Source organism: Pipistrellus kuhlii, unplaced genomic scaffold (assembly GCF_014108245.1).
Source record: "Pipistrellus kuhlii isolate mPipKuh1 unplaced genomic scaffold, mPipKuh1.p scaffold_m20_p_13, whole genome shotgun sequence".
Taxonomy (NCBI): Eukaryota; Metazoa; Chordata; class Mammalia; order Chiroptera; family Vespertilionidae; genus Pipistrellus; species Pipistrellus kuhlii.
In genome coordinates, this window is record NW_023425438.1 from 25,651,685 (window position 1) to 25,679,385 (window position 27,701).

A 27,701-nucleotide genomic window follows, 5' to 3' on the forward strand; every position below is an offset into this window, starting at 1 on the left:
AGTAAAGGCAGGGAGGCATGGAAAGGAAGAGCCTCTTCAGTTTTTGTTCTTGTTTTTTAAATATATTTTTGTTGATTTCAGAGGGGAAGGAAGAAAGTGAGATGGAAACATTAATGATGAGAATTTTTGATCGGCTGGCTCTTGCACACGCCCTACTAAGGATCGAGTCCACAACCCGGGCATGTGCCCTGACTGGGAATTGGACCTCAACCTCCTGGCTCGTAGGTCGATGCTCAACCACTGAGCCACACCAACCAGGCAAGAACCTCTTCAGTTTAACCAGAGTACACAGTGTGTGCCAGGAGCACCAGGGGGCTGGACAGGTGGCTTGGAGCCATGACATGAGGCCCCTCTGATGGCAGGCTTCAGAGAGGACTTAGTACAATAGCCCAGTGCTTCTCAAATGTGCATCCCCTAATAGGAGAACAGTGGAACATCAAAAGTTTTAAATTACGAGGCAAAGCATGCCATTTATAAAGCTCTAGAATAGCGTTTTTAACCCAAAAATGCATTATCTTAGGGTCAGTATTCCTGAAGACCTTTCTCATGGCAGTCATCAATGAGCCCATTGGCTGGCTGGAGGAATGTTTCATAGCTTTTCTTCCTCCACTCTGGATCCCCCAAGTGGTGCGTGGAAATGAGGAATTGTGAGGTTTCTTCTGAAACATCTTGTGTTTCACATCCATTACAGAAATGGCACCAGAAATACACAGCAAAGGCCCAGAGATTTGCCTTGTCTAGGAAATCCTGACATGACCCAAGCAGGAACGTCAACATGGTCTTCTTCTAAGCCAATCCTTCACACAGGTGTGCCCTGGCCACGTTGGGCATGTGCTCGAGGGCAGAGCAGAGTGGGGAGACCAGTGGTAGGGATGGGAGCGGTTTGTCTGAAATCCTAGCCTGTTGGACTGGTTGATGTAAGAAAACTGTAACCGTCTACATTGACGTGCTATTGACCAGAGCTAAATGCATGGCTTCATTTTATGTTTTATTGGGGGCTCCTAGAGTAAAATGCTTTAATCCACTCCAGCTGGAGGATACCGTATCCTTTATTTTTATTTTATTCTTATTTATGTATTTATTTATGTTAATCCTCCCCCAAGGATATTTTTCCATTGATTTTTAGAGAGTGGAAAGGTGGGGGAGAGACAGAGAGAAGCATTGATGTGAGAAAGACTCATCAATTGGTAGCCTCCCTCCCACATGCACCCTGACCAGGACGGGGATCAAGCCACAACCAGTAAGTGCCCCTGACTGGAACTGAACCCAGGACCCTTCAGTCCATAGGATGACACTCTATCCACTGAGCCAAACCAGTTAGGGCTGGAGGATATTACATTCTGAAGCAACAGTGAGAAAACGATGACACCCTGACCCAGCAATTGGACGGCTTGGGTTCTTTCCCTGGTTCTGTAACTCGGGGTCTGAGCAAGAACTGATCTTCTCTGGGCCCAGGTCCATTTGGGAGAGGAGGGAAGCTGTGCTTGGTTGTCTGCATAACCCCTACCACGCTGAGGCCAGCTCTGGGGAGAAACAGTGTCCTGAGCAGTGGTGGAGGCTCCAGCCCTCATCCCCAGCCGCTGGTCTCCCCTGAGCCATGCCAAGTTTAATTCCATGGAGCCCTTAGCATTCACCTCCGCACTGGTCAGGCCAGAGGTTTCAGTACACATAAGCGAGAAAATGGTCTGGGAAACGAACGTTCTCTTTCCTCTTGAGAGAGGAAATTTCAATCATCGTCTCCTCATCCCTGTGACTGAGAACATTTAGGCCGCAAAGGAAAGCAGTCACCATCAATCCCTCTAAGGGATTTCCTAAGAGGACACCACATGACTCTTTCCATTTGGGTCCTTAAGGTTGGCCAATCCCATAGGCCTCTCACAGTCAACACTTTCTCTCCTGGACCATCTCCCCGGCTCTGTGGACTCCCCTGTGTGATGTGTGTATAGTCAGCATCCCTGACTATACCAGTCGTCATGGGAATGTGATTCTCTCTGAGGGCAAGGGCCTTCGTTTATTATTCTCTGCCTGATCTTTGCTTTCTGTACAAGTGAAGTCTGGGGAAATAACTAAGAGTACACAAGGCAAAGCACATCGCACTTCCTCTGGGTCTCCAGGGGGAGAGCTTAGGTTGCTCCACCATCGGCTGCATGGTAAAATAGTAAATCGGAGCAGTGGTTTCTGTCAGAGGCGGCCGGGAAATAAAGACTAGCCTCATCATGCATGTGATGCATCGATATCCCCTAAGTTCCGCTTGGACGTGAAATGCATTTTCCCCAAGGGCAGCTCCGCTCAGGGTCCACACGGGTGACACTCTGGAGGCTCCCTCTTCCTCCCCCTCCGCCATCTGCAGCCAAGCTGTGGATTCTGGAATAAGCAAGGAGAACCTCTGAGCAACCGGCTGCTGTCACAAAACCCACACGCTGCGCTTCTCCAGAAAAGAACGCTCTCTCCAAGTGGTTCCTCCGGCTGTGTGAGGAAGGGGACTGTGGGTTAGAAGGCAGCAGGGAGAAATGAAGGCGGAGAGGGCCACAGCCCAGGGAAATAAATGACCCAGCAATATGACTGTTGGGGAGACAAAAGACCACCCCCATAGATCGCCGCCACCGCCTTGAGAAAGTATCATTGTGTTACAGCAAGAGTGTATAATTCTGGTACTGATTGCCACAAGTCATCAAAATAGACATTATTTATTCAATTTGCAAATTTAAGATGCCAAGACCCTACTACAAAAGTTTGAAGTCTGAATTTTTTCTGTCAAGAGGTCAATTTTAGATCCTAGGGGAAAGATGCTATTTGGAATACGTCGTTCCTGAGAAGGCTAGGAAGCTGGGGGGGAAATGAGATGTGAACATACATAAGAACTGGCTCCCCATGTCTGCCTTATTGCGCAACCTTATCTATGCAACCAAGTATCAAGGTGGTGATCTCCACAAATGGGAAAAAGGAAAAAAAAAAAGGTCTTACACATACAATATTGATGGTGATTACATAATGCAAAAATCTTACTAGCATTTGGGATGCGTCTACAAAAACTCCTCTGAAGAGCTAGTGACCGGCCCTACCGCATTCTGGCCCTGAAAATGGCACCAGCAGCTGCTCTCCAGTGCCCAAGGCTCTGACCCTCCCAAAGGGACGCTGACAGTGCAGCCTCTGGAAGAGCTACCAAAATCCATCCTGATCACCAGACAATGGCATTTAGAGGACATCAACTACTGTGTTTCCCCGAAAATAAGACATTCTCCGAAAATAAGACCTACTTACAGGTTTCCTTCTGAGCGAAATATAAGGCATCCCCCCGAAAATAAGCCCCCCCCCCAGGTTAAACATGAGAGATTTGGTCCACTGATTCTGAAAGAAATGGAGTCACAAGAAATTCACTAGGAAATTCAGGAATTGGATTGTTATGATGATGTTTCAGAAGATGATGACATGATTGTCATTGAATAAATGAGTAAATTCTTGATACTGCAGGATTCACAGTTTGTCTGGTTTGTGTTGACAACTACTGTACTACCGTACCGTATACAGGTAATAAATTTCCTTTATTTTCATTTAACAATAAACATGTACCGTATTCTTCTTCATGGAAAAATAAGACATCCCCTGAAAATAAGACCTAGCGCATCTTTGGGAGCAAAAATTAATATAAGACACTGTCTTATTTTCGGGGAAACAGGGTAGTAGAACGATTGTGTTGGGGCATCACTTGCTAGAGCCAAACGCTTGCATTTCCAAATGGCAAAACCTTTTCAGGAGCAGATGTACGACCGTGCAGGCCCGGCTGTGCTGGGAGCCATGGAAACTGTTTTGCAAGCTGCTGTCATTAGGCAAGCAGCACTCCTAAAGCCAGCATGGGTGCATAATTAAGACAAGTTTCAACTCCTCACCCACCACACCCGTTGTCCAAAAGCATGCTTAAAGGATAAGCACGCAGGCAATAACGTGAACTAGGGCAGAGTTAACCGCTTCCAGATAAGCTTTATTGTCAGAAAGCTGGGCCTTCTGGAAGCAGCGGGCCGGAGGCCCAATCTCCAGTGACCAGGAAACCACCTGCCTTTACCTCCCCCACCCTGAGTCATCAGATGGGGATGTAGGGTAAGGTGACCAGAAGTCCTACTTTTGGCGGGACTAGTCCCGATTTTTAACAATTTGTCCCGTGTCCCGCAGCATTTCTAAAAAAAAAAAAAAAAAAAGTCCAAAAGATTTAAAAGAATCTTTCCAAAAATTGGGACTTTTTAAAAACGCCGCGGGACTCGGGACAAATTGTTAAAAATCGGGACTGTCCCGCCGAAAGCAGGATGTCTGGTCACCTTAAGTAGGGGCCTTGCTGCATTCCCCAAGTGCAAGAAGGCAGGGGGACCTGGGTGTGAGATAAGTGTGCCCCAGGCAAATTCTGTCCTTTTCTGAGTTCGCTGTCTCCACACAGGTGGGAACCAGCCATCTGCAGGCTTCTCTATACGGAAGAGGGTGGGTTCAGTCTCAGATGGCATTTCAGCCAAAGGCCAAGAAAAGGGAGGTGTGCGGTGCCCACCACAACCAGCCGAAGCACACGTCTCGGGGGGAGGGCTGGCACTGTCCGTGCTGTGCTCGTCACCAAGCACTCTGCAGGCTCTTGTCTGCTAGTGTGGGAGGCAGCTGGACAGACATGAGACAGCAAGCACGGTGGAAAGCCCCCGGTGCCTAGCAATGGGACCTCGCCCCCAGGGCGACGTTTCCTCCCCTAGCACATCGCTGGTCGAGAGGTTTGGACCCCTGACCTTTCCTCCCTAGAGATAACATCTAGGCCTCAGTAGCATTTCAGCTCCAGGCCCAGATAAGCAGCAAAGCAGCCACGGATGTCCTCAGAACCAGCTGCGCTGAATAATGGCCTCCTGCCCGGTGCCGGCCCAGCAATCAGTGGGGACCACAACTCTGAAAGGACACACCTGGAGAGCTGCTGAATATTCTGAGATCTTCCCCCTGGGACCTTCCCTAAATCTCTACCCCAAAAACCCAGAGGATGGAGGACCAGCGCGCTCTCCACCTGGGAGCACAGGGTGCCTTTCCCTCTCCCTTTCCCTCCTCCCCCACCCCCTCCCTGCCCGGGTCACCTTACCATCAGCTCCCTCACTCCCAAGCTCCCAGGCCCTTCCTTTACCTCTATAAGCTGTTTCCTCAGCCCACTTCTTCCAGGAATTCCTTTTTCTACCTCTGTGACTTACCCAATACATGTCCTCTTACAGTTTGGGTCTGAACTCTGAATTCTTTCCTAGCCAGAACCCTGAGGATGCTGAACCCAGGTTACAATCCTGGCTCTATCACTTACTGGCTGAGTTGCCTATATCTTTTCCACTAAATTTTCTAAACCTAAGCTTCCACAAGTATAAGGGGTGACTAATAAATACCCAGCCTTCATATATGCCTTAACAATTCAAGATAATATAATATTTAGTCCAGTGATTGTCGATAGGATTTGCTTAATAAATAGTAGCTATCCTTACTAAGAAGTTATCATCTATTACAATATATTAGTAACTAATACTAATGCCCATTACTAAGTGGGAGTGGTTAAAAGGGAAGTAGGTGGGGGGGGAAGAGATATTGGCACAAACAATGAAATGGACCTCACCTGTAAAGAAAGATTATTCACACTATCCTGCGGCTCCCCCATAGGGAAAGTTCACCAGGCCAAAATCCTGCCTCCGGCAGAGATAATAAGAATTATGTCAACATTCTTTACTGCCGTGTAGTAAGTTTCCCACAGCCCTGTGATTGGCAGCAGGCAAGTTCCATCCTGTTCTCGTGGGTAGGAGAAACTGAGGTTCACAGGATCACCCATTCTCTGAGTGAGTCAGAGACACCACCCGAAAATGAACCTCAGGCACCACGGTCTGTCTCTACTCTTTCTGGACTCACACGGTTCCAACAAATCATTGATGCTGGTAGAAATTCCCAATTAAAGAGCAAACGCTGGTCCTACAATATCAGTCCCTATGGTGCTGGCAGCCGGGAGGGTAACCTGCAGACGCCCAGCTGGTCCTCCGCAGCACAGGATCCAACACCATCTGTGTCAACCTCCGCCCTCTGGGCTGAGTCTGGTTCTCAGAGGAACGGGCGCACCCGACAGCACACCTTCCTCCCCACGGCCATATGGGCCCACCCTGCCCCACGGGGGACGTGTCCACGCCAGGCACCTGCCTGTCCCTCAGGTCTTGGTTCTTGCGTCCCGCCTGCAGTGCTTGGGAACACACCTCCCACCCAGCAAGCTAACGCACGGAGCAGGCAGAGCGCCCCTGCTTGTTGGGTAAAAGCAACCAGCTTCCTCAGAGGCAAGCCAGTTCCCACCAGTTTGCAGGGCTCCCCATTGGGCGTTGTTTCCGCTTCCTTATTCTCCCGCCTCTCTTGCTCTAGTGCCTCCTGCATCCACAGCCCTGGACAAGGACCTGCCCTCCTAAAAGGTGGTGGTCTCACAGAATCCCGAGGAGGGGAGGCTGAGGCCTGTGGCCAAATGGCTGCCAGCGACCGCGGAAGCATTTCCTTCTGCCCATGCCCCTCCTGTTAGGAGGACAGTTCATGTTCCCGCCAGAAGAGCCGGCGCCCGGAATCCTTGCTCGTTTAGCTGGACAGTGTCCTGATCCTGCACATTCAGGAGGATCGTACAAGTGAGGCTTTTATAAACAGGCACTTGGTTTTGTGCCTAGCAGTGTCTTGAACATAATAGGAGCAAAAATATCTGTGGGGTAAATGAACGAATATACATTTTACCAGCATTCCTATGCTCTTATTTCATGTCTTGCTACTTCTTTTTAAAATCCTCACCTGAGAATATGTATTTATTGATTTTTTTTTTTTTTTTAGAGAGACAGAAAGGAGGGGGAGAGAGAGAGAGAAACATCAATGAGACAGAGGAACATTGATCAGTTGCCTCCCATTCAGGAACTGAATCTGAAACCTTTTGATGTACAGGACTATGTTCCAACCAACTGAGCCAGGGCTGTCTTGCTACTGTTTAATTGTACCTTAAGGCTGTAGTCGGCAAACTCATTAATCAACAGATCCAAACATCAACAGTACAACGAGTCGAGACCGGTTTGGCTCAATGGATGGAGAGTCGGCTTGGGGACTGAAGGGTCCCGGGTTCAATTCCGGTCAAGGGCATGTACCTTGGTTGCAGGCATATCCCCGGTGGGGGGTGTGCAAGAGACAGCTGATGGATGACTCTCTCTCATCAATGTTTCTGACTCTCTATCTCTCTCCCTTCCTCTCTGTACAAAATCAATAAAATATATTTAAAAAAACAAAACAAAAAAAAAACAAAACAGTACAACGACTGAAATTTCTTCTGAGAGCCGAAAACCGATTTCTGAGCATGGGCCACGAAGTCTCAATCACATTGTACATAAGCCCCCACACGTGGTATTTTGTGGAAGAGCCACACTCAAGGGGCCAAAGAGCCGCATGTGGCTCCCGAGCCTCAGTTTGCCCACCACTGCCTTAAGGGATGATATGCCAGCTTTTATAAATACAACTACAAATTAAGTGCTTTTAGAGAAAACATTAGGATTTGGCTTTGTTCAAGACACACTCAGGAGAGCCAATGCCAGGGCCAAAATCATCTACCGTGTTTCCCCGAAAATAAGACATCCTCCGAAAATAAGACCTCCTTACAGGTTTCCTTCTGAGTGAAATATAAGGCATCCCCCCGAAAATAAGCCCCCCCCCCCCCAGGCTCTGTCTCAGAATGCTATTGCTAAACATGAGAGATTTGGTCCACTGATTCTGAAAGAAATGGAGTCACAAGAAATTCACCAGGAAATTCAGGAATTGGATTGTTATGATGATGTTCCAGAAGATGATGACATGATTGTCATTGAATAAAGGAGTAAATTCTTGATACTGCAAGATTCACAGTTTGTCTGGTTTGTGTTGACAACTACTGTACTACCATACCGTATACAGGTAATAAATTTCCTTTATTTTCATTTAACAATAAATGTGTACCGTATTCTTCTTCATGGAAAAAGACCTAGCGCATCTTTGGGAGCAAAAATTAATATAAGACACTGTCTTATTTTCGGGGAAACAGGGTATCTCCTTAGCTATTTTTCCCACTAAAGCAGCTCAGACTGTTATCTATTTCAGGAGCCACAGGCATTCCTCTGTATTCAGGGAGAGGACATGAAAGCAACTTCTTGTGACAAGTTCATAAAAGCCAAAGAATCGAATAGCCTAGAAAGGTCTCCTCGGGCCTGGAAGACGGTGCTGCTGCCGTCACCCAGACCATGGCCACATCACCGATGCCGGGAGCATCAGCCTCGCTGAGGGGCTGCGGTAACACCCACTGGGTTTGGCCCCTGGTGTCTCCCTCTTTTGCTGGAGAATTCGATTGCAATTCAGAAGCTCTGCAACGCAGAACTGCTCCCCCTCCCTGCACATTCCTCGAGTCAATCCTCTTTGTAAATGTTTGCTTTAAACATAATCTGCAGATTTACTAAAACCGTGTCCTGCGCACACGTTTTTAGCCATCCGGATCTCTGCTGGGAGGGCTGGCAAAGGCCTGCCCCCTCGGTTCTTCTTCCAGCCTCGATCCTTAGACGTCCCCAGGCCTTTCCATGCTGAGGGGGGGATGTCAGAGTCAGAGCCCACACAATCCTCGGGGACACAGACCACCGGTCACCCTTTCTTTGAAGCTTCCCCGTGCCTTTGTGCAGAGGAGGAGGGTGGTACATGCTCTTAGGAAGCCCGTCCACTCCCTGCTCCCTGGACTCATCAGGCACAGTCCCAGCTCTGAGCCCTTGCGGAAGCCTCGCCTCCTGCCAGGAATGCACTCTCTGCTCTTCTCCAGTTATGCAAACCCTGCCTGTCCTGGGGACCAACGTCAAGCCCTCTGAGACCAAACAGTACCCTCTTCTCTTGGCAATGAGCATACTGTATTTCTTTTTTTAATCAGTTTGAGTCTAGGTCTTCTCTCCTCAATTAATCTGAAGTCCTCTGTTCTCTGAGCTGAAGCAGTTTGCCAGAACCAAAACCAGTAGGCAGGCCCAGGTGAGAAAGCTTTGGGTCAGGGGTGAGGTCGGGGTCTTTCCAAAGCAGACATCGGGATCACAAATGGAAGATGCCCACATGGAAGGGAAATCTATAGGAATGGTTCGGGCCCTGAGGCAGGAGCGGAAGCAGAGGTCCACTGTGGGTGGTCTGGAGTGAGGCCCTTGCTTGGACCAGGCTCCTTTGCTCCCACACTGAGAGTAGGAGTCCAGGTTCTGCCCCTCAGACAGGATGCTTGGCCCGGAAGGAGTGCTCCCTGACTCCGCAGACACTCCCACAGGAGCTAGGGGATCCCTTATCACACAGTCATCCCTACCCAGGACCTGGTGCAGTGCTACACATATAGATTTCCCCTTGGAAAGAGGGAAGGGAAGGAAAGAGGGAGGAAGGGAGACGGTGGATTACTGGGTCTACTCCCCTCTGTCCATTCAGAAGGGCAAAATGAGCCCAGGTGAGCTGCCTTCCTCACACCAGCCACCCACACTCTCCACAGGGCCCCCTCTCTGGTCACAGTGACCTCATCTCTACAGCCTTTCCCAGCTTGTGCCCCTGGGGAAGCGGCAGCTATGCCCTCATAACTCTCCTATCGGCAGAGGGACAGGCCGAACACCAGATGTGCTTGGACAGCCCCATCTGTCTCCCGCCAAGCTCACCACTGCCAGGTGCACGGTGGTTTGAGCACCGCCTGGCATGGGTCTGCCCTGTCTCTCTCCCTCTCTATTTTTCGAGTCAGGATCACACCCGGGGAAGGAAAGTTGATGTGACACTGCTCTTCTTACAGTGAATGGCCTCTCCGCCTAACCACGCGCAAGGCTGGAAAGCGAAGTATATCAGGGGGATTCTGGGCAGTAAAAGCAAAACAAGATACAAAACCCACGCTCCTCATAAAAGAACGGGAACTTCTGCTCCACGAGGTGAAATCGACTTCAGATCCACTGAGCGCAGAAGGCGAGAAAAGCCCTGCAGCAGGTGACTAAAGCCGCCACGCAAAAAACCCCAGCGGCAAGGGGAGGTGGTGTGGTCGCTTCTATGATCCACGTGAGGGAGAGTCAGAGCCACAGAGAAGCAGCCCTCCCAGCCCACGGCTGAGCTGGGGCTCACCTTTCCGGTTCCAGCCCTGTGCTATCTCTGAGCAAACAAAAGCTTGTCTCTTATCAGCTGGAGTGCACTGACCTGCTGCTTGAAGCTCACAGAGGCTGCCCAACCCCCATGCAGACTACAGCCCTGCGGGCTTGCTGTCCCATCCATGATACAGTCGAGCAGACGAGCAAATCGGGTCCCAGAAAGATTTACTCCAGATCTCCTAATTATTAGAAAAACAATGAAACCAGAACCTGAACTGGGCTGTTCTAAACGCCACGCTGAGAACTGCCTGCGCGGTCCCCAGGGCCTGGGCCTCTGCAGGACGGGAAGGAACTCTGCGGGGCAGTCGGCGAGGTCCCCTGGGCTTCCTCCAGCCCTTCAAACAGGAAGCGAGAGCAGACTCCCGCCAGCCCCCGCCTGCCCTGTGACTCTGGTTAACCCCCAGAGCCCAGCAGACTCCAGACAGCTGCGAACTGGCCCTGGAACCACAGGCATTCGTTCGGACACACTCTGATGCCAAGCTTCTCTGGTGAAAACAAACCTAAGAGAGATTTCTACTGAGGAGACCCCACCCGCCCAGCCAGAGGGAGACAGTGGGTGGGTGACGCGGTTCCTATTTTAGGAAAACTGTCGGTTCTCTATCAGCACAGCCTGGGCCTCGGGCCAGCACGTCCCTGGAGAGAGGAGAAGTGACGAGGTGGGCCAGTGGAGAACTCCCGCCCCCTCACGGCAGGATGCCCCAGGGCTCCAGGGAGAGGGTGGCTCAGCCCCGCCTCCTGGGGCAGAGTTACAGCTTCCTGGACCCCAGGGTGCTGTTCTGGGGGCAGGCAGGGGTTATGGGGGTGCTGCCCCTCTCCCCAACAGCGTATCCAGAGGGGAACAGGCCCAACTCCATCCTCTGCTCCTGTTCCTCCTGGGGAAGGGGTGGCTGGCCCCCTGCAGTAGGTCGGTGACCCTGGGCAATCCCTCCACCTTTATTTTATCTTTTTTTAAAGGTATTTTTTATTGATTTTGTGCAGAGAGGAAGGGAGAGAGATAGTTAGAAACATCGATGAGAGAGAGTCATCGACCAGCTGCCTCTTGCACACTCCCTACTGGGGATATGTCCGCAACCAAGGTACATGCTCTTGACGGGAATTGAACCCGGGACCTTTCAGTCCCCAAGCCGACACTCTATCCGTTGAGCCAAATGGGTTTCGGCAATCCCTCCACCTTTAAAAAGGCGACGGCAACACCTTCTGCATGTTTAAAGGTGTTGATTAAAGGAGGGACACACTGTGGACATGCATCTAAAAGGCACAGGATGACTGACCCCCATCCTCCCGGACAATCCCGAATTCTCCTGCAGCCTCGGCCCCTCCTAGGTCTTGTCCTGGGTCACCCAGTGCAGCCGACCCCAGGCCCCAACACATTTCTCTCTACCCAGCTGCCAATGCCTACCCATTGCTGGCCCTCAGCTCTGCCATACTGGTTTGTCTTATTTGCCAAGCATTGAAAGAGCACTTGCTACGTACCCAGCACCCTCCTGTGACCTTTACAAGTCCAGTTCTCTCCAGAGCACAGCACAGCGCACGGGGGCGGACACAGGAGAGATTCCCACAGCACGTGGGGAGTGAGAAGGGAGGCGAGACAGCCCCAGGTGCAGCCCCTTTCACCTAATCACCACAGCGTCCGATGCTCCCCAGAGCCTTCGGGAGGTACTATTGTAACTTTGCAAAGGGAGACTTGGCTACGAACACTTATTTCTATTCCCAAATAGAGTACGTGTCTTCTCACCAGGTGTTTTCAAAGTCTGGCTCTCCGGATTTCTGATGTTCATGTGTTCCTCTTTCTTTAAGAACTTGCCTTGGCTCGGCCCCGCCCACCATGCATTCCAAGACGGAAGCAAGCCACCCCAGCTCCAGCCAAACTGCTCTGCCTGCAGATTATGGGTGGACACCCTCCCTCCCTCCGCAGACCTTTTCAAACTCAATAGTCAGAAGGATGTCAGTGACAAGCTGCACCCCCACCCTCCTCCCCGGGTGAGGGCAGCCAAAGGAGACAGCGTCAGCAGCTTCCAGCAAATAAGCCGAGACGTTTCAGTTAAAATCTCTGCCCAGGCCCCGAGCCAGGGCAGCATAATGTACTGTGACTGCAGGGAGCGATGTGAAAATCAATACGGACCCAGCGCAGCACCTATGAAAATAGCCACCCGCTGGGCCCTCTCCCCCTCCCAGGGTCTGGCAGCGGCCGCCCGCTGCAGCACAAACAAGGGAACTCTCTGAACCAGCGCGGGGTCCTGGGCCTGAGGAGCAGTGGAAGACAGGTCCCAGGGCTCAGGGAGGGGCTTTATAAGGAGAAGCTAAAATAAGATAATCCCCTGCAGGGCTGTCAACCACCATCACAAAGGCCCCTGTTAACTACTGACGAGTGAGGACGAGGAGGAGGAGGAGGAGGAGGAGGCTGTTCTGTCCCCATCATCAACCCCGTCATCAGGCAATGGGCCACCTTCACCGCTGGACACTGGCTCCTACTCAGCGCCTGGGCCTACCTGCAGGTTGACGAGGCAGTAGAGGCTAGGTTTGTGTAACGGTGATGGTTTGGGGGTGACAAGAAATAAAAGAAGAGAGATGCTGCCCAGCTGGCGTGGCTCAGTGGCTGAGCCTCGACCGATGAACCTGGAGGTCATAGTTAGATTCTGGTTAGGGCACATGCTCAGGTTGTGGCCTTGATCCCCAGTAAGAGGTGTGCAGGAGGCAGCCAATCAGTGATTCTCTCATCATTAATGTGTTTATCTTTCTCTTCCTCTCCCTTCCTCTCCAAAATCAATTTTTTTTTTTTAAGGAGAGGCAGAAGCACAAATTCCTAGCAGACAAAGCCTACTATCTAGTATCTAAGACCCTGCTGATTCCTCAACAACGTAAGCCGGGGGGGGGGGGGGGGGGGGGGGGGGGGGAATGCAAGGGCTGTGCCTCTGTCTGCCCTACCAGCTCTCCCTCCCCTGGGACCCTCGCATTGGCATATTTTGGAAGCACCCAGGGGCCTCAAGATCAAAGACCCTGCCCCACATCTTGTCCTCTGTCAGCAAGGACACGGTTTCGTGGTTATTTAGTGACACGTTGCAGACCATTTTCTTCCATAGAAGCACTGGTGCCACCACCATCACGTCCCACTAGGAGATGAATGCTGTAGGAGGGTTGACTTATTAACTAAAGACAAGAACAAGAAAATGTTACACTCCCGTAGGCGATGGGTCCAGGACCTGGGGTCGGCGGTGTGAGGTTCATCCAGGACCAGCCCAGGCAGGTCCCCCTTCGGGACCAGCAGTGGATCCTGACAGGCCCTGCCCTGTGGGAGCCCCTCTACTCCTGTGCGTCTTGCTCCGAGGCTTGTGTCTTGAGAGGACATCCCAGTAGTTGATAACCTAAGCCAGGCATCTGTGCTTTCTCTGTGCGGGGCCTGGCCGCCCCCGCTCCCAGCAAGCAGAGGTTCCGCTGAAACTAAGTCCCCTCAGATGCACCCATTCCTGTTGGTAGCGCCCTGTGTGAGCCACACCCATCGCACCTGCCTCTCTCCCCCTCTCCAGCTCACAGACTGGGAAAGCGTTTCTCCTTGCTTTGCCCGCTGCTGGTAAGCTCTAAGGCACCACCTGATGGGAACTCCCTGATGTGGTTGCCATGGCTCCCTGCAGGGCCACTGGCTCTCTGTGCAGACACGGCCTGCAGCTCCTCGGGCAAAAAGACAGAGCAGCAATCCGCCTAGAGGTAATGAGCAGGGGTGCTGAAATCTCATTTCAGCCAGCATGTACACTCCTCCTCAACCCCAAGGAGCAGCTAACTTCCTTTTATACTTCCTGTCAACCCTAGAGAGCAGAGGTTAAAACAAAACCTCTAGAGGGCAGGCCTGTGACTGCGGAAGAACATACGGAGAACAAAAGGCCATCCGTAAGGCAGGAGAGAGGACCCTGGCCCACGGTAGGTGCTCAGTAGATGTGTGTTAAGTTAATAACTGAGTATTAATTGAATGAATAACTGAAAGCAGCTCAAGAATGGTTTAGGCCTCTTGAGGGACATTTTCTGAAAACAAAACATGGTGTTAATATATAGGTGGTAAGTTTGGTATACCATTTGCTGCCTCCCAAAATGCTTTCGTGGGTTATTGAGTTTGATCTTTGCAACAAGAAAGGGCACTAGAGCTGGGGTGGGAGATTGTTTCCATTGTGCAGCTGAGAAAACTGAGGCGCAGAGAGGTGATCTAGCTGATGGACACGGCCTGTCTGTGGGGGTCATGTCAGGGGAACCCCTCCCCCCTTCCTCCGATGGCTCAGCCACAGGCCCGCCTCCCCCCTCCCCCGGGTACTGGACACCTGAGAGGGACAGAGGACTCAGGCATGCACGAAGCCCCGTCCATGCCTCGGCTCACTGGGCCTCGAATGATAAAATATTTATTTGGTGATAAGACCTTGCCCTTCAGATCAAATGGCTGCCCTTGCCGGGATTACCTTACAACACAGTGGAGCCAGCGTCAGTGTCTGCTGTCCCAAGTTGCTGGAGGGTCACTCACTTCAGCCTGCACTTGAGCCAGGGATGACTGCTCCCACCGCATCCCATCCCAGCCCCTCAGACAGGGACCAGGAGGAGCCCGGTAACCTCGGAGCAGCTAGAGACAGCCTGTAGGCCCAGCGCCCTCCATCCAGCCACATGGGCCCCTCAGGACCCTCTGCTGCTGGCCTTTTGCTTCCCTTCCTCCCTCAATGACGGAGCCAGGAACCGAGCTGCTTAGCACTATCCCTGGGTTTCTCCCCGGGGGGCTGCCAGCTGGGCAGAGGACAGCCTTCCTGGGGAAACACGGAGGATAAAAAGCACTCACAGAGGACACTACAAGCGCAAGGAAAGTGGACAAAGCGCCACAGTCTCTGTCGCGGTGACTTCCCTGCTGGCTGGTGTCCAGAGTCCCTTTGGCCTCAAGCTCATGAGGTCGGTCTCAGCACACGTCCCCGCTCCTCTGCTGACCAGCCTGAACACACCTGAGTGGGTGCTATGCCCACTGGCCCTGGCATTCCAAAGACTCCCTGCTTTAGAGTAATTTTGAGAATTCAATGTGGTAACATATAAGAAGCTATGTGAAACGTTTAAAAATATATATGGCAGCCCAACCGGTGTGACTCAGTGTTTGAGCATTGACCCATGAACCGAGAGGTCACTGGTTCAATTCCCAGTCAGGGCCCATGTTGAGATTTTGAGCTTAATCCCCAGTAGGGGGTGCACAGAAGGCAGCCAATGATGATGTTTCTCTCTCATCGATGTTTCTATCTCTATCCCTCTCCCTTCCTCTCTCTCTAAAAATAAATTTTAAAATTTATGTATATGATATGTGGTAATTGGGTTAGTTGGCATGTATATTATATGTTAATATATATGGTATATCCTATATAATAAAAGGCTAATATGCAAATCGACTGAATGGCAAAACAACCGGCCACTATGATGTGCACTGACCACCAGGGGGCAGATGCTCAATGCAGGAGCTGCCCCCTAGTGGTCAGTGTGTTCCCACAGGGGAAGCACGGTTCAGCCAGAAACCCTGAGCTGAGCTCACAGCTGGTGAGCACAGCAGGGGTGGCAGGAGCCTCTCCCACCTCCAAGGCAGCACTAAGAATGTTCAACTGCCGGCTTAGGCCAGCTCCCCATCAGAAGGACATCCCCTGAGGGCTCCTGGACTGCATAGGCTGAGCTGAGGGACCCCTGCCCCCAAGTGCACGAATTTGGTGCATCGGGCCTTTAGTGTTAATATGTATCATATGGTAATTGGTTTAGTTCTCAGGGTCCTGGTTACTCTCCCTTTGACTCAACCCCTTGTTCTCAGCCACAGGGGACTGGCCCCTGAGAAAGGCATGCTGGCTGGCTGCTGGCTGGGCCAACGGAAGGCACCAGCTTACCTCTCCCCACCCCCCCGCCCCCGCCCCCGCCCACCATCACTGGTTCAGGCTCTAAGAGTTCCTCCTCCCTTTGCCCTTCAGCCCCAGGGAGGTAACAGCTTCTCAGGGATGCAAGTCTCCGGGCACCTCAACATTCCAAACCATTCCCCTAACCCTGCCGGCACCTCTGTGAATCCCTTCGTAAAGTCTTTGTGTTTGAGCACCTGGCGTAAACTGTGTTCCTGTCAGGCCCCTGACTCTCAGAGACGTGCACTTGTGGGTCTGATCAGCAGAAGGGGCTTCAGCGTCCAGCGCTGGGGAAACGATCTCAACAGAGACCTTCCAAACTCCAGGCAGGGGGAGCGAGACCTTCACACACTCCGCGCGCACACACACACACACACACACACACACACACACACACCGCTTTCTGGAGGCAGCGGCCTCGCTGCGCATTCTTACCCAGCGGGGGCGGGGGCTGCCAAGTCTGACATCAGGGTGGAAGAATACAGAGGCCTCAGAGGTTCTGCATTTTCTGGAATCTAATGATTCTGCTGAGCCTGTGGTGTTTGGCAATAGCTATTTCAATTTTGAGATGCTTAAATCACCTCTTTGTTCTCTCTGCTGTGTAACTAGGGCACCACTAAGAGTCTGGAGGAATTGCTGTGTGGGGTGTGTGTATGGGGCAGGGGGGTTGTTTGGGATGTTTTGGTTTGGGTTTTTTTTTTTTTCCTTCTGGAGGAGTCACACCATGCACTTGGAAGAAGGTCAAGTTTGGGGTTTTCTGCTGCAGCAGGTCCACAGCTGATCCCTTCCTCAAAGGGTGGCCTCCTGTCCCTCGGCCTCTGCCGTCGCTGCCTCCTCTGGCTGCAGGGTGGGCGTCTGGTTGGAAGATTCACAGCCTCTCCTCCTCTTTTGTAGTTTGACTCCCCTGCAGCTTCCCGAGAGCTGCAAGTTTCACTGCCAAGTGCCTTTGGTCACACGTTTATTTACCCAAGGCCTGCCATGTGCCAGGTGAGACTCTGGGCACAGGGAAACAATGGTGACCAAACACAGACCCTGCCTCCGGGACCTCAGAGTGCAACAAGAAGGGAAGATAAGGCGAAGCTCGGGGAATTAACAGGAGCACCCAGGAAGTGTGTGGGGGAGGGGGGCGCGGGGGGGCGCCCACGGGGCTGGCCTTCTGACCGGGAGCACTGGGGCAGGGATCGGGTTCGCAGCTAGCCTATTTTCCACACCTCTGAGGAAATGTGCTTCATGAATAAGTAACCGCACCTGAGCTGCTATGCAAACACGCTCAGCTCTGCGCCCAGGGCAGCCAGGCCCTTTTCCATGAGCTCCTCTCCCCCTCGGCGCATATTTACACAACTCATCCTCCAGGTCTCTCCTTACCTCAGGAGACAACCAGCCTGGAAGAGGAAGCACAGCCTTTACCAGGCCTGAGCCTGGGCTCCATTCATGGGCCACCGTTTACCCTGGCTGGTCTCAGGCAAAAAAAACAAGCAAGCCGAAACCGGTTTGGCTCAGTGGATAGAGCGTCAGTCTGCGGACTGACCCATGAAAGGGTGGCCCATGAAAGGTCCCGGGTTCGATTCCGGTCAAGGACATGTACATTGGTTGCGGGCATGTCCCCGCTAGGGGGTGAGCAAAAGGCAGCTGGTCGATGTTTCTCTCTCATCGATGTTTCTAGCTCTCTGTTCCTCTGCTTTCCTCTCTGTAAAAAAAAAAAAAAAAAAAAAAATCAATAAAATACATTATAAAAAAAAACAAAACAAACAAACAAACAAACAAAAAAAACAAGCAAAAGACAACTGCAACGGAGAATACCAATGGTGACAGCCAAATCCATTCAGATAGAAAAGAAGAATGAGAGCAGCAGGGAGCTCTCTTGCTGCAGAGCACTGACTCCCCTGAGCATTTCAAACCCAGCTCAGTACAAGTCCCGGCTCGGCTCCCGTCAATGCCCCCCCCGGCCGGAGGCTAAGGGCTGCTGCAAGGTGGGCTGCTACTTTCAGTTCAGACCCGTTTCCACACCGTTCTGGGGACTCTAAGCCTTCACGCCAAACACGGCACAGACTCTGCCATAACTAACCCCACATCTTGCATTGACCGGGAAAGAAGGCGCAGATAGGCTGTGTGGGGGAGAGAGAGTAAGCAAAACCTAAACGGGGAACCTGGCATCCCTTTTTGTTCCGCTTTCCGTTTGTGAAAACCCTTCACATCAAACAGGCCCTGGGTTTGGAGTTAGAAGCGATGTTGGGAAGCACTTAGTCCCAAGGCCTCCCCTCACTTTGGGGAGCCAATCAGGAAGCGTGGCTGTGAGCAGAGCCCCACCAGCTGGCGGCTGAGTGAACTCAGGCTGCAGCCCAGCGTTCTGCCTGCCGCTCTGCTGCCCTGGAAACCCAGGCCCAGGGTACTGGCAGAGGGCAGAGGGGGAGTGTGTGCCCACGAAGGGAATAACGGGACAGCCCCGAAGAAGGAGAAACCAGCGGTCACTCAGCTTGCTGTCTAGGCTGGCTGTCACACAGCTCCAGTGGGAAGCAGGTGGGCCAGCCTGGTGAGAGAAAGGAAGGAAGGAAGGGAGGGAGGGAGGAAGGAAGGAAGAGGAGGGAGGGCGGGAATGGGGGAGAATACATCTCGTTTACTCTGTGCATTAGGATGGCAGGGGCCAGATGGGAATGAGGGCACGGAAATCTGTTCCTGAAGAAAGAAAGATGCTTCTGGTATAAATAAGAGTGAAGGCAAAGGTCCGATGTGAGCAGAAGACGGGGAGAGCGGCTTGTGGCGTCGCAGTGATGGCCCCCCAGGGCCCCCTTCCTGAGTGAAGGGTTATTCCCCTTCCTGCTGCGAATGCTGCTGAAGGAAGGCCCTCGCTGCCCGCCCTCTTTGGGGAGGGCTAGGCCAGTGGTCGGCAAACTCATTAGTCAACAGGCCAGATATCGACAGTACGACAATTGAAATTTCTTTTGAGAGCCAAATTTTTTAAACTTAAACTTCTTCTAACGCCACTTCTTCAAAACAGGCCGTGGTATTTTGTGGAAGAGCCACACTTTGCCGACCACGGCGCTAGACCAAAGGAAGCTGCGCTGCCCAAGGTCCTGCAGCCCATCCCGCTGCTCACCCCCCGGAGTAGGAAGGCTGGCCCTCTTGCCCCAACTGGGACCTCTCCGAGGAGCCGCTCCCATGGTCAGCCGAGTCTCTCATTGGGATGTCCAGAGCTTACCTTCTCTCTCTGCCGGTCCTGCTGTCTCGCCCTCCCTCCACCATGCTGATACCTTAGCACAGCCACACACACAAATCTCCATTTCCCAGTCATTTGAACCCAAATGACACGCTTATCTAAGGAAACGCACAGAGTCCCGCCGAAGGCAGAGAGGAAGCCTCAACCTGCTGAACCTGGTGGCATACCTCACGCCTGTGGGAGAGCACGCCAAGCCCTGACTTAGAGAATTCAGTTAAACTCTGTCCCGGTGACAGGCTGTCACCTCATGGCCAGCCACAGTGTAGGGACTGAGCCACCCAAGTATCAGAGCAATGAGACGGGAAAGTCCTTTTCCCAAGCAGGACCACGCCCTCCCTCCCTGAGCCAGGCACAAGTTCAGGCAATTCTTAAAGACCTTTAAAGAAGATTCCAAAACCACCCTCAGTACTGACACCCATGTAAACTTAATTAAACCTTACCCATCAGAAATGTTCCCTGCAATAAATTTCTCATACACTGTATTAGTATCTTTTTCTTACCTTAGGGCAGGCAGAGGTAAAAAATAAATAAATGAATAAATAATAAAAATTATAAGCTTCTCTGTTTAGGAACCCTTTATAATTCATCTTCAATCTGTTCTTCAAGGTGAATGATCTCATTTCACTAGTTTTTCTGCCAAAAGTCATGCTTTCAATCCTCTCGCCAACTCTTGACTTTCTGCAACGGCCACAAAAGAACCTCTTTCAACTCTTGGTTTGAGTGTTAGTCTAATGGCTGTGCCAATTTCTCACATTGTAGAGGCAACTTTGTCACCCTGTGTGGCAAACGGCACTCAGGGAGGTAACAAGTCACCGTCTCCAAGCCAGCGAGGGCACTTGCCTTGGCTTCCACTCTTCGAGGCCGAGATTCCCACAGCCTGCAGACCTTGACAGCCTCTAACTGAAGAGTGGGAGGGATTGAGAGTTGAGAAGAAGAAAGGTCAAACCCGAGGCTCTTGGTTCCCAGAGACAGGGGGAGAGAGGGCCCTGTCCAACGGGGCCAGAGGCAGGCGGCCCGTGTGTGGGGTTATGTTCTCCCGCCTCTGAGAAAGACCTGAGCACGTTAGTTCCTTCTTTCCTGCCAAGAATTCTTGAGGTGGTTAGATTTCTCAGTTATGAACTGAAAGTAAGATAAGTCCGATGTTATTCACTTGTTTATCTGCATTTTCCCCAGAACACTTTCTGGATCTGCATGAAAATAAACAATTTATGTAGGAGAAAAAAATCAAGGAGGTACATTCACTTACTTCGCTATCTTTGACCTTCTTTGCAGGAGAACCATCCAGAGATTGTCATTATGTTTAACTGTGGATTGGTACAATTTGTATGCTCATTAGGAAACCAGTGGTTTTCAACCATTTGGCAAGGACCTGGCGACCTTTCCGCTGGTCATGACTGGTTGGGGCAAAACAGGGAGTGCTACCGGCCTCTAGTGGATAGAGGCCAGAATGCCGCTAGACATCCTACAGTGCACACAGGGCAGCCTCACACAACAAAGAAGCATCTGGTTCAAATTATTCCTAGAGCTGAGATGGAAAAACTCTGACTTACAAATAATTCCATGTCCTTCTAAATGTTTTCACCTCTTCAGGAGATTCAGGCAGTGCTGTTTCTCCTCCTCTCAACACTCCACCGACCTGGAGAAATTACAAGCCGCTTGGTGGACAAGCTCAGTGTACCAAAGGCAAGCAAAACCCCAACTGTGAGGTGAAAACAAGCTTGCCCGTGGCTCATGGGCTCCCTTCAAAAGGTACGGTGTATGTTATGCGAAGATTGGTGAGCTGGCAGGCTGTATCATAACATAACAAGGGATTCTCAAAATTGCTTCCTACGTCTGGGTCTTGCTCGGAGGCACCCAGAGATGTCTAGCTCCCAGCTCCACAGTAATCTCATCTCCCCACTTTGGGTTTTTTTTTTGTTTGTTTGTTTTTGTTTTTTTTAATATATTTTTATTGATTTTGTACGGAGAGGAAGGGAGAGAGATAGAGTTAGAAACATCGATGAGAGAGAGTCATTGATCAGCTGCCTCTTGCACACCCCCTACTGGGGATATGCCCGCAACCAAGGTACATGCCCTTGACCGGAATCGAACCCGGGACCCTTCAGTCCCCAAGCTGATGCTCTATCCGTTGAGCCAAACCGGTTTCAGCTCATCTCCCCACTTTGAATCAAAGGTTGAACTCTGTGTAAGCAGGATAACCAGGATCCTCTGCAGTTGGTTTTCAAACCATCTCAATGATTTTGAGAAAACAGACTCCCTACAATCTGGCAGTAAATTGATCAGCCTGGGATATTTTGTGTATAGATTTCTTACTTTTCTGAAGAATAGACTGGGCAAGTTAACATTTTTCAAAGCTAAAATTATGGTGTTAGCAACAGCTTTGCAGCCAGCTTGTGCTTCAACCCTGAATATCAGAAGCAGAAAAGTCAGCCATGCCATAAAGGCCTGCTTAAGCATATAACAGTGCAGGATCGCTGCAGAACGGCTGGAAACTACTACAATATGGCCTTTGAAATGTCCTGAAAACAAAGCCCTCACCTCCAGGCATGCCCTCATTCCTGCTCCATTCAAGCTCAAAGAGAAGAGTGCTAGCATTTTAAAACATTTTAATGTAGAGTAACATTTTTTTCTTTAAAGGGCCATCCTCCTAAGAATACACTGTCCCTCAAGATTGGTCCTCAAAGGAGATCCTGGGAAGATGCAAGAGTAGAAGGCACCAGGAATCCGTCTTCCCTAGACAACAACTGCACTGGCAGAATCTGTCTGACATAACTATTTTAGAACTCTGGAGTCTCCCGAAGGCTTGGAACTTCCAGGTGTGGTATTCAAAATATTTAATGATCAGCATGACATGGGCACTGATCAAACAGACAGATACCCAACTAATCAGAACAGCCTTCAGCCCTGATGCCACCCCAGGGCAAACCAGCTGAATGTCCGGACGCTTTGATCATGGAACATGGTAAAAAACAAGCTGAACTCATGGCACAGAACTCTTTGAGTTTTAAACTACTTATTCTGATACTTGATATTATCCAAAATCACTTCTTATGATGCATTTTCTGTGCCTACAGGTATCCCAGATCTACTTCTATGCAAAACTTGGCTGGTTCTTTCTCTAGGTAAGAACATGCTAGTAAGATTCCCAATTTTTATAGAAGCCTAATGTTTGCCATTTATATATACCAAAGTATGGGGCATTAAATCAATAGTACAAAAGCAATACTCTGTTTTCCAGTGAATACAACATGGAAATCACATCTTGCCTTTCTTGTTAAAAGTCAGGTTTGTGGCATTTGATATTTGGGAAGTCAGACAAACAGGATACAATCACACCTTCCTCATTTTTTGCTATCAAATTAGATTATCAGAATGGAGCACATCTGCACATTAGCTTATGCCCTTAGACAGAAATGCCTAAACATTCCTATATAAAGTTATATTTGTGGATTTTATCAAGATTCAATATAAGAGACAGAAGTTTCCCAGCATAGACACAGCTGATCCTCACAGCCAACTGGCCTGGAGGTCAATTCCTCCCAGTGATACCAACAATAATCAAGGCTGTACACAGCCCACAAAGGGGTGCACCAAGAGTGTCCACCTCAGTAACTGGGGAGGCTGGGCCACTGTTCCCTATAGGACCCTTACCACACAAAGCTACTCCACCAACTCAGGGAAGCAGTGAAAATAGGGAGACAAAGAAACAGATCACAAGCAAAAGAAATGGAGGGGAAAAAATGACTGGATATAGAGTTCAAAACCACGATTATGCCAAAACCAGTTTGGCTTAGTGGATAGAGCGTCGGCCTGTGGACTGAAGGGTCCCAGGTTCAATTCCGGTCAAGGGCATGTACATTGGTTGCTGGCACATCCCCGATGGGGGATATGCAAGAGGCAGCTGGTCAATGTTTCTCTCTCATCGATGTTTCTAGCTTTCTATCCCTCTCCTTTCCTCTCTGTAAAAAAAATCAATAAAATAAATAAATAAAACAAAACCACGATTATAAGTTTTTTCAAGAATTTCCTAGAAAAGGCCGATAAATTTAACAAGATCCTCAAGGATATGAAAAAGGACCAACTAGAAATTAAACATACACTGACTGAAATAAAAAATATTATACAGAGACCCAATAGCAGCATAGGAACACAAGAATCAAATCAAAGATTTGAAATACAAAGAAACAAAAAACACTCAACTGGGAAAGCAAAAAGAAAAAAGAATCCAAAAATTTGAAGATAGTGTAAAAAGCCTCTGGGACAACTTTAAGCATGCCAACATCAGAATTATGGGGATATCAGAAGAAGAGAGAGAGCAAGATACTGAAAACCTACTTGAAGAAATAATGACTGAAAACTTCCCCCACCTGGTGGAAGAAATAGACTTACAAGTCCAGGAAATGCACAGAACCCCAAACAAAAGGAATGCAAAGAGGACCACACCAAGACACATCATACTTAAAATGCCAAGAGCAAAAGACAAAAAGAGCCCTAACTGGTTTGGCTCAGTGGGTAGAGCATTGACCTGCAGACTGAAGGGTATTAGGTTCAATTCCAGTCAAGGGCATGTACCTTGGTTGTCGGCACATTCCCAGTATGGGGTGTGCAGGAGGCAGCTGATCTATGTTTCTCTCTAATCGATGTTTCTAATTCTCTATCCCTCTCCCTTCCTCTCTGTAAAAAATAAATAAAATATATTAAAAAAAAAAAAAAAAAAAGACAGAGAGAGAATATTAAAAGCAGCAAGAGAAAAACACTTACATTACCTACAAGGGAGCACCCATACAATTGTCAGCTGACTTCTCAACAGAAACTATGCAGGCCAGACAGGAATGGCAAGAAATACTCAAAGTGATGAATAAATAGCAAGAACCTATAATCAAGATTACTCTACCCAGCAAAGCTATCATTCAGAATTGAAGGTCAAATAAAGAGCTTCACAGATAAGAAAAAGCTAAAGGAATTCATCACCACCAAACCAGTATTATAAGAAATGCTGAAAGGTATTCTTTAAGAAGAGGAAGAAGAAGAAAAAGATAAAAATTATAAACAAAAAATACATATCTATTAACAAGTGAATCTAAAAATAAAGTGAATTAAAAAATCTGACATATAGAATAAACTGGTGAATATAATAGAATCAGGGGCATAGAAAGGGAGTGGACTGACAATTCTCAGGGGGAAAGGGGTGTGGGGGGGTGCGGAAAGAGACTCGACAAAAAGGGTACACCTATGGATGAGGACAGTGGGGAGAAGGTAAGGGCAGAGGGTGGGGTGGGAACCAGGTGAAGGGGAGCTATGGGGGGGAGGGGGGAAAGGAGAACAATTGTAATAATCTGAACAATAAAGACTTATTAAATTGTTTAAAAAGATTAGCCCTAACTGGTGGCTCAGTGGATAGAGTATCAGCCTGCAGACTGAAGGGTCCCAGGTTTGATTCCAGGTCAAGGGCATGTACCTTAGTTTCAGGCACATCCCCAGTAGGGGGCGTGCAGGAGGCAGCTCATCGATGTTTCTCTCTAATCAATGTTTCTAACTCTCTATCCCTCTCCCTTTCTCTCTGTAAAGAAATCAATAAATATATTTTTAAAAAAGATTCAATATAAGAAGTAACCATATGGACAAAAAAGAAGCAACAATGTGAATGTTTCAAAAATCAAATCATAACAAAAGAAACATGATTTCTGAGATCTTCATATTCCAGATTTATTTATGTTAGTTATTTCAAAATCAGTTTGCCCAACCAACATACACAAAATGTTGGAGAAGCTCCCTCAGCTGGTTAAACTACAGAACTACCAAAAAACATGTTCCATTAAATTGACTGTATCATCCTCTTCAGAAATTTCTGTAACTCCAGCCTGAGATCGAAGAGTGGAAATGATTTCATCACATAATCTGTCAAAGCCATTCTGTGAGCATATACTTGCCATTTCTTGCCAATTTTCTAGAGAGCAAAATGGATCATTTATGATAAGATTTTCTATTGCATCTAGGGGGGAAAAATATAATAATAAGTATGGCACTTGTTCTCACTTGATAATCCACATTTTGCAACTGTTCAAAAATAGAAAGGGATATTATTTAACTCAGTTACTATGATTCCTGTGCCTGGGTCCTATAAGTTTAATGTGGAGTCTTTAGTCCTGCTCACTGTAATACCTTCTTCTCTTTTTCCATTAATCTTTTCAGGCCTCAATTCAACCCTCTAGCATTTCTCACATTCCCCACTCCTCCACTCACCCCCTTCTTGGTAAAGTAGCAGGTACTGAAGGCTACAAGAAAGGGAGCTCAGAGAGTGAAGAATGTGGGCTCAGCATTGTGCAGAGTCTATAAGGTACCACAAGAAACTATCAAATAACTGGAAGTTACGGGTCTACTTTACATGACCCTTCAAACACTTTTACAAATTCCCCTAGTAGTGCTCACCCAAGGCTGAAGAAACCCTTTGGCAAACCCCCCATCCTATTTCTAGATAGGGACTTCTCAGTGATGGGGCCTCTATAACCAACATTTTTCTACAGAAAATAATATTATTTCCTTTTAAAAATGCCCTATAAAATGAACCAGCCCTTCCAAAACCGGTTTGGCTTGGTGGATAGAGCATCAGCCTGTGGACTGAAGGGTCCTGGGTTTGATTCCGGTCAAGGGCATGTATCTTGGTTGCAGGCACATCCCCAGTAGGAAGTGTGCAGGAGGCAGCTGATCGATGTTTCTCTCTCATCAATGTTTCTGACTGTATCTCTCTCCCTTCCTCTCTGTAAAAAATCAATAAAATATATATTTTTAAAAATTACTAAATATACACATATACTAATATAAAGTTTTTATAGGGTTAGTGATTATATTATAATTATTACTAGAGGCTCGGTGCACGGATTTGTGCACTAGTAGGGTCCCTTGGCCTGGCTTGTGCACTCTCAAAATCCGGGACCCCTGGGGGGATATTGGAGGGCCAGTTTTGGCTTGATCCCCATAGGCCAGGCCGAGGGACCCCACTGGTGCACGAATCTGTGCACTGGGCCTCCAGTATACATATAAGATCTTTGGTTAATCCCCTCCCACCCTCCCCCGTCCCCCTTCCCTTTGAGATTCATCAGTCTGTTCCATGTTTCGATCCTTGTGGTTTCCGCTCCCGCATTATCTGCCCCCTGGTCGGCGGGTCAGCTAGGCTTTTACATATATAGGTGGTGTTCCCCTGAAGCTTCATAAAGATTCCCTCTTCATTCTGATTTCTTCAAAATATACACACTGCTGCTAACAGACTCTCATTGACATGGTGATCTCCACATTTATAAACTAAAGTTAACTGTTGTCAAGAAGGAACTATTAGAAGATTAAATGACTCAAAAATAATAATCTTGAACCTTTCCCTAAATAAGCCACTACTATTTCTTCTATAACATTTTACTCTACTTACCTTTCCCACTTCTATTTAGTTCATGAAGTAGTTTAATGCCAACTTTTTTCATATCAACAGAGAACAGATAAAGTATAGTGAGACCAAAAGATAAAAGTGGTGGTTTTCCTTTCCATTCTTTAGTGAGACACTGAATTAATCCATAGTGGGGACATAACTTTATTAGCTGCATCAGGTCATCTGAAAGCAAAAATTAAAGACAAAACATTTATTACTTATTTATTTATTTATAATTCTCATCCGAAGATTCCACTGATTTTTACAGAGTGGAAGAAAGAGGGAAAGACAGAGAGAAATATCAATGTGATAAGAGACACACTGATTGGTTGCCTTCTGCATGCACCCTGACCAGGGCCAGCTAGGGAGGGGCCTGCAACCAAGGAACATGTCCTTGACGAGAATTGAATCCGGGGACCCTTGGGTCCACAGGCTGACGATACTCTATCCACTGAGCCAGAAACCAACTAGGGCTATTTGACTATATCTTGATGCTCATATTTGGAGCAACTTCTAGTGAATATAATGCCTTTCTTTCCGTGCCTGCACAGAAAAGAGGCTTCATTTTCCCCCCCTAAAAACATAAAGTATTCAGAAACTTAAAAAATGAAGATTTCAAGAAGCCATTAGCTAGTTTAAGTAGCTGGAGGTTAAGCCAGATGAAGTTGTGTACACTTGACCATTTTTTACTCCAAAAAAGGCAATTTCATATGGTTTAATCTATTGGTTAACTGCCAAGGTAATCAAGGTAATCTAAAGCTGCAATCATGGAATAGGAGAAACCAAGATGGCGGCATAGGATAGACACCCGAATGCAGCCTACCACAACAAATTTGAATTTAGAACTGGAAAACAGGGGAGGCCCTGCCCTGAAGCACCGGATAGCTAGCTGAGAGGAGGCTCTGCCATCTGGGAAGGAGAGAAGGCACGCTGAACCTCAGGAACTGTGAAGGTACGGAGAACTATGCATGCGAAAAGGTGCTGGCTTACTGCTGGCATGTGAAGAGGGCGGACAGCTAACATGCGGCTGGCTTTCTTGT

General features: G+C 49.0%; 1 protein-coding gene across 2 annotated transcripts in view; it reads right to left on the reverse strand.

Annotated features, from left to right (window-relative positions):
- Positions 1-24,924: 24,924 nt before the first annotated feature.
- CLHC1 (clathrin heavy chain linker domain containing 1) overlaps positions 24,925-27,701 on the reverse strand; it is a 29,951-nt gene continuing 27,174 nt past the window's right edge. For both annotated transcript variants that reach the window (XM_045580753.1, XM_036435356.2), the window contains 2 exons: positions 26,665-26,844; positions 24,925-25,236 (listed from right to left, as the gene is read on the reverse strand). In XM_045580753.1, coding sequence (XP_045436709.1) covers positions 25,040-25,236; positions 26,665-26,844 — 377 coding nt within the window. In that variant the 3' untranslated portion in view covers positions 24,925-25,039. The remainder of the gene's footprint in view (positions 25,237-26,664; positions 26,845-27,701) is intronic.